This window comes from Pteropus vampyrus, unplaced genomic scaffold (assembly GCF_000151845.1).
Source record: "Pteropus vampyrus isolate Shadow unplaced genomic scaffold, Pvam_2.0 Scaffold192, whole genome shotgun sequence".
NCBI classification, from domain to species: Eukaryota; Metazoa; Chordata; class Mammalia; order Chiroptera; family Pteropodidae; genus Pteropus; species Pteropus vampyrus.
Window position 1 is genome coordinate 1,340,161 of NW_011888973.1, and position 4,763 is coordinate 1,344,923.

At 47.0% G+C, this 4,763-nt stretch overlaps 1 protein-coding gene across 1 annotated transcript in view; it reads right to left on the reverse strand.

The window, feature by feature from the left end:
• DOCK4 (dedicator of cytokinesis 4) overlaps window positions 1-4,763 on the reverse strand; it is a 274,845-nt gene that overhangs the window by 66,943 nt on the left and 203,139 nt on the right. Inside the window, exons 28-29 of the mRNA XM_023537457.1 lie at window positions 2,935-3,029; window positions 2,492-2,495 (exon numbers count right to left, since the gene is read on the reverse strand). Of these exons, the coding sequence (XP_023393225.1) occupies window positions 2,492-2,495; window positions 2,935-3,029 (99 nt within the window). The remainder of the gene's footprint in view (window positions 1-2,491; window positions 2,496-2,934; window positions 3,030-4,763) is intronic.

Consider the following 4,763-nt stretch of genomic DNA (forward strand, 5'->3'; position numbering starts at 1 on the left):
TATGTTCCTCCTTTCTCAGATTGAGCACTTGGCCTCATCCAAAACATCTGCCAAGAACTTGCCTGGGCGCGATACAGCTTTGCAAGCAAGCAAGACAAGCCATGCTGTTTGTCCCTGTGAAACTTCTCCTGGAAACACTGTTACACACTATGAGACATCGGGTGGCAATAACAAAAGACCACACTAATCACCGGTGTCTGGTCTTGACCCTTGTCTGGACCCTACATAAAGCATGGAAGTTACAGGATCTGGAACAGCATGGTTTATGGGTGAAAGCTAACGGCATTAAACTTGAAAACGCAGGAAGAAGAGACTAACACGTAAAACGACGTATCTTTTGAGGATGAGCCATTCAGTTGGGTCCAACGGTAGGGTGACGGTGACTTTGCAGCACGTTACAATCAATTCGATGTGTACTCAGCACAGGTGGGCAGTAAAAGTGGGAGTCTGCATCACAATGGCTTTGAGGGGCCCTGATCGACACTGCCCAGGGAAGTTCGTGGCATGGAAGGGAGGGCGGTGACCAGAGACGTGGCCCTCGTCCTGCACCTGCTTCTACACAGTCCAGCAAAGTAGGGACTTCCTCTTTCTTTAAGCGACAACATATCTTTAACGTACTTCAGAAATTTATTTTTCTACCGATATTATAGAAGTTAATATTTTTTACAGCTAGAGCGCAGGCAGTTGAAGGCTTATTTCTGGACTAGATTGCATTTATAAAGCAAGGAAAGTGTCACATGTCATCATAATGTGAATGGGATATGGCCGGGGTCGTTAAATAAGGAGAGAGGGGAGGAGGGGATGCGGAACGGCATGGAGCAGGCGGTCTGCTCCAGCTTGGCGGGTGCCTCGCCAGGCCCTGGAGTCCTGTCTGTGAATGAGGCTGGACTGGCTGCTGCCAGCCACAGCCAGCGGGGCCAGATTCCCATCGGCACAGGCCAGGTTGGCAAAGGAATGAGACTGCGGCATTCGGCAAAGCCCAACGGCCTTTCGCTTGGGTTTGCTTTGGGAGCAACCTTCTGTGTCGCTCTATTACCGAGAGCTCACCTCCGATAAAATCATATTCCTATTTGGTTAACGCCGTAGATGAAAATCTCGAACATAATGTGTTTACTCAAAAGCAGAATCTATACTTCAAGGTCTGTTACCCACTCGTGTGACCATGAAGTCTTCATAACTGGAGTAGAGCTTTTTAGGTGGGGCGGAGAGAAATGGCATTTAGTATCAAAAAGCCACATGGTTGCCATGGTTTTCAGAAAGCTCAAGCGGAGCCTGTGTACGTACGGAAAGAACAAAATGTCAGATTTACTTTCCGTTTGAATTTCTGCCATTGAAATTTCTAACTCAAGTCAAAATATCCCTCTGCACAGAGGGCGGACAGAATGATCAAATGATGGTGCTGTGTACCGACAGTGAGAGCGTGAACAGGTGCATGGCATCAGCCTCCGTGGATCACCTCATCACCCTCTCCGGGTCCCCAGAGTGTTTGATCTTTGATGACAAGGCCAGATATGTGACCGACAGCTCCCACGTAAATCTGTAGCATCCGGACATCCCGCTGAAGAGATGTTTGATTCTATTCATTGATATCCAACTAAATATGCTAAACTCCAAAGAGAACTATTTCAGGAATCTCAATTAGTCTTCAAAATGGAAAAGCTGCTTCTGTACTTATGTAAAATATAACATGCCATATTATACTATTTGTTGCCTCCCAAAGTTTTTAACACATAACACATCATTTTAACATCTCCACGGCTATAAATGTATACTGCAGCACAAGCCACATTAGACATACAAAGTCAAAATCGAATCCTATATTCCTGAGGCTCTTACCAACATCACACCTGGACATCTGCGGGGGTGGGGGACATGGGGTGTCTCTGGCCTATGGAGAGACACCTGGAGAGTCCAACCTTCACCGTGAGCTTGAGGGTGTTGGGGATTAAAGAAGGGAGAGGAGAAACAGGCAAATGTGGGCTTGAAGGGAAGAACGTTCACGAAACAGGGTAAATTACAATTTGGAAGTAAAGATCAGGCCAGTTTCCCCAAGAACTTCACCTTCATTCTGTACCCTGAGACGTCAGAGACGGGAAGCAAGGAGGCGGATGGATCGAGGACACCCACTGTCCGGCCGCGCTGACGGCCCCCGATCCTTTCCTTGCTCCTGTTCCTTCCATGTGGACCTCAGACCGTTTAGGTTGTCGTAGGATATGCTTCACACGAGCTAATTATAGCGAGTTCCAGAGATTCTACTTCATAACTCTCCATCGTTACTTCCCAAAGCACAATATCCTACACTTTCCCAGGCGCACACTTTTCAACTGTCTACTGGCCATGTCACTTAGATACAAAAAAAGGCACTTGGATCTTCACATTTCTAACTCAGGGGTCGGATGTTACTCCCAGCGATCATATCAGAAGCGACTGCAGCGTCCAGCAACAGGGCTGGTTAAATAAACTACGGTACATCCATTCAACGGAATATTACACAGCTGGAAAAGGAAAAGGCGGAAAAGCATGAGGGGCTTTCTATGCGTCGGCGAGGAAGGACCGCCAGTGTTTTGAAGGGAAAGAGCGATGTGTAGGACAGTGTTTATGCTCCGCTCCCAGCGAGGCTCTGCATACAGGGGACACTGGAACAAGCGAGAAAGTGACCGAAGTGGTTACTACAGGCTGGCGTGTGGGACGAGCGGGGTAGGCGGGAGCGGGACCTCGCACTGAGTCCTCCGTTACACCGTTCGATTTCCGAGCCATGTAAATATAGCGCTTATTCAAAACAAACAGCGATACAGTTTTTAAAAAGAGCGAGAGAAGTTAATTCAGAGGCAAAGAAAAAGAAGCCGGGCCTGGGAGCTTTCGAACTTGCGACCGATCTGAAAAGGCCGCGCTGTCCCGGGCTCTGCCCCCGACGGCGAGCGGCACGTGTCTTACTTGTTGGCCACCAGGCGCATGACGGTCCAGTCCTTCGGGAACGTCTCCGGGCGTATCAGTATTCGGAACACGGTAAATATCTGCAGCAGGAAATCCTTGGAGGAGGAGGAAACAGACCGTTTTACTGAGTTAGCGTTGCCTGGCGGCACATGCGCGCGCACACACCCCACTCACGCTGCGGCCACCATTCCTCAAGCAACGACAGAGAAGAAAGGGGACATTGTTCAAGCCTTTGACCCAGAGGGGATCAGCGCCCTTCTCGTTCTCGGCACCCGCTCGGCGTGCCACCCTTCCCACATGTATTCGGTCCTTTCTCCTTCTCACGCACAGTGAACATGACTTTTCATTTCTTTACACGAGCTCTAAAAACTTAGGCTTTAGAAATAAAGCGGAAAGCAGGCAAATTTATCCTCTTCTATTACCGTGTCCTAAACATCCGGACTTGTCAGCTCAAGAGAACTCCATAGAGTCCTGGGCCAGTTCTGCTTTCTTTTACGTGGTGTCAGAATTTAGAAAGTTATGCTCACTGAAAAGCATCTTAAGCAAAAACCCATGTTTCTTAGAGGGTATCCTGAAGGTGCAGTACTGACGGAATGCATGCGGGTCCATCGGATCCGAGTGTGCAAGGCAGAACAAATGCAAGTAAGAATGTGTGTTAAGCTGGGCCCAGTGACAAGTGCTCAGAAGCCATGAGGGTGTGAAAGCATTCTGTTTTTTTTTTAATTTATTTTTCAATTACAGTTGAGTGTCAAGTTCTTCTTCTCAGAGATGCCGTCCCAGAGGGCACTGTTATTTACTAAGTAGTTATCTTTACCCAGATCACCTGGACACACTCTTGACAAGAAGCTATTGTCAGATACGGAGATATCTCTGCTAAGAACATTGTAAGAGATAGGACCCAGGACGCTACAGGCACATTATACTCCAAAAGGAAGCAAGCAGATAATGGGGCCATGTGCAATGAATGAAAATGCAGCTTGTCCTACCCAAAAAAGATGAGCTCGATCTAGCTTTGATTGAGCTTGGAACACTGACATGTTTTTTGTAACCTGAAGTGCGGCTAGGAAAATACCTAACAATTTGATTGAAGGCAACAGTATGGTGTTACTTAAAAATAAAAAATTTTTTAAAAATTAAAAAAAACCAACCCAAAACACAAGAGTTTTATTTATCAAACCCAACAACACATTATGTTAAACACGTAAACTGCTAGAATATAAGATTATGGCTGTCACTCAAATCATCAGAAGATAGAGTTCGAAGCTAAAACACTAAGAAACATGTGGTAGCGTGTGTGTGTGTGTGTGTGTGTGTGCGTGTGTGTGTGTGTATGTGCGTGCGTGCGCACGCGCGTGTATGTTAACATACTCTCACGGCTCTGAACAAGCCCACAAATATTTTGACGAGAACTTATTTCAGCTTCTTTGGCATCGATGCACACACGCCGATGTATGCACACCACGTGGGGACATGCCCACTAGGTCACCTCGCAAAGGCCAGACAGACCCTGCTGTGTCTGCGGAGCCCCCAGAAACAGCTTCCCAAAGGCATTCTGCTGCGGGTCAGATAATTTGGGGAAGCACCGCACATTCTGGCCCTCCCCTGGGGTAGGTAAAGCTGAGAGGCCCTTCTTCATGTGTTTCTAAAATTTATTCTAAACATTTTTCAGTCGATTCTTTTGGATTTCCCAGGCATGAAGATATGTAATCCCTGAAAAAGCATTTACCTTTCAGAGTCATACCCCTCCTCGGTTTCCTATCTTGTTGCGTTTGCTGAGATAGATGTTAAAGAAAAACCATGAAAATCAGGAGTCATTTGTTTTTCACAGG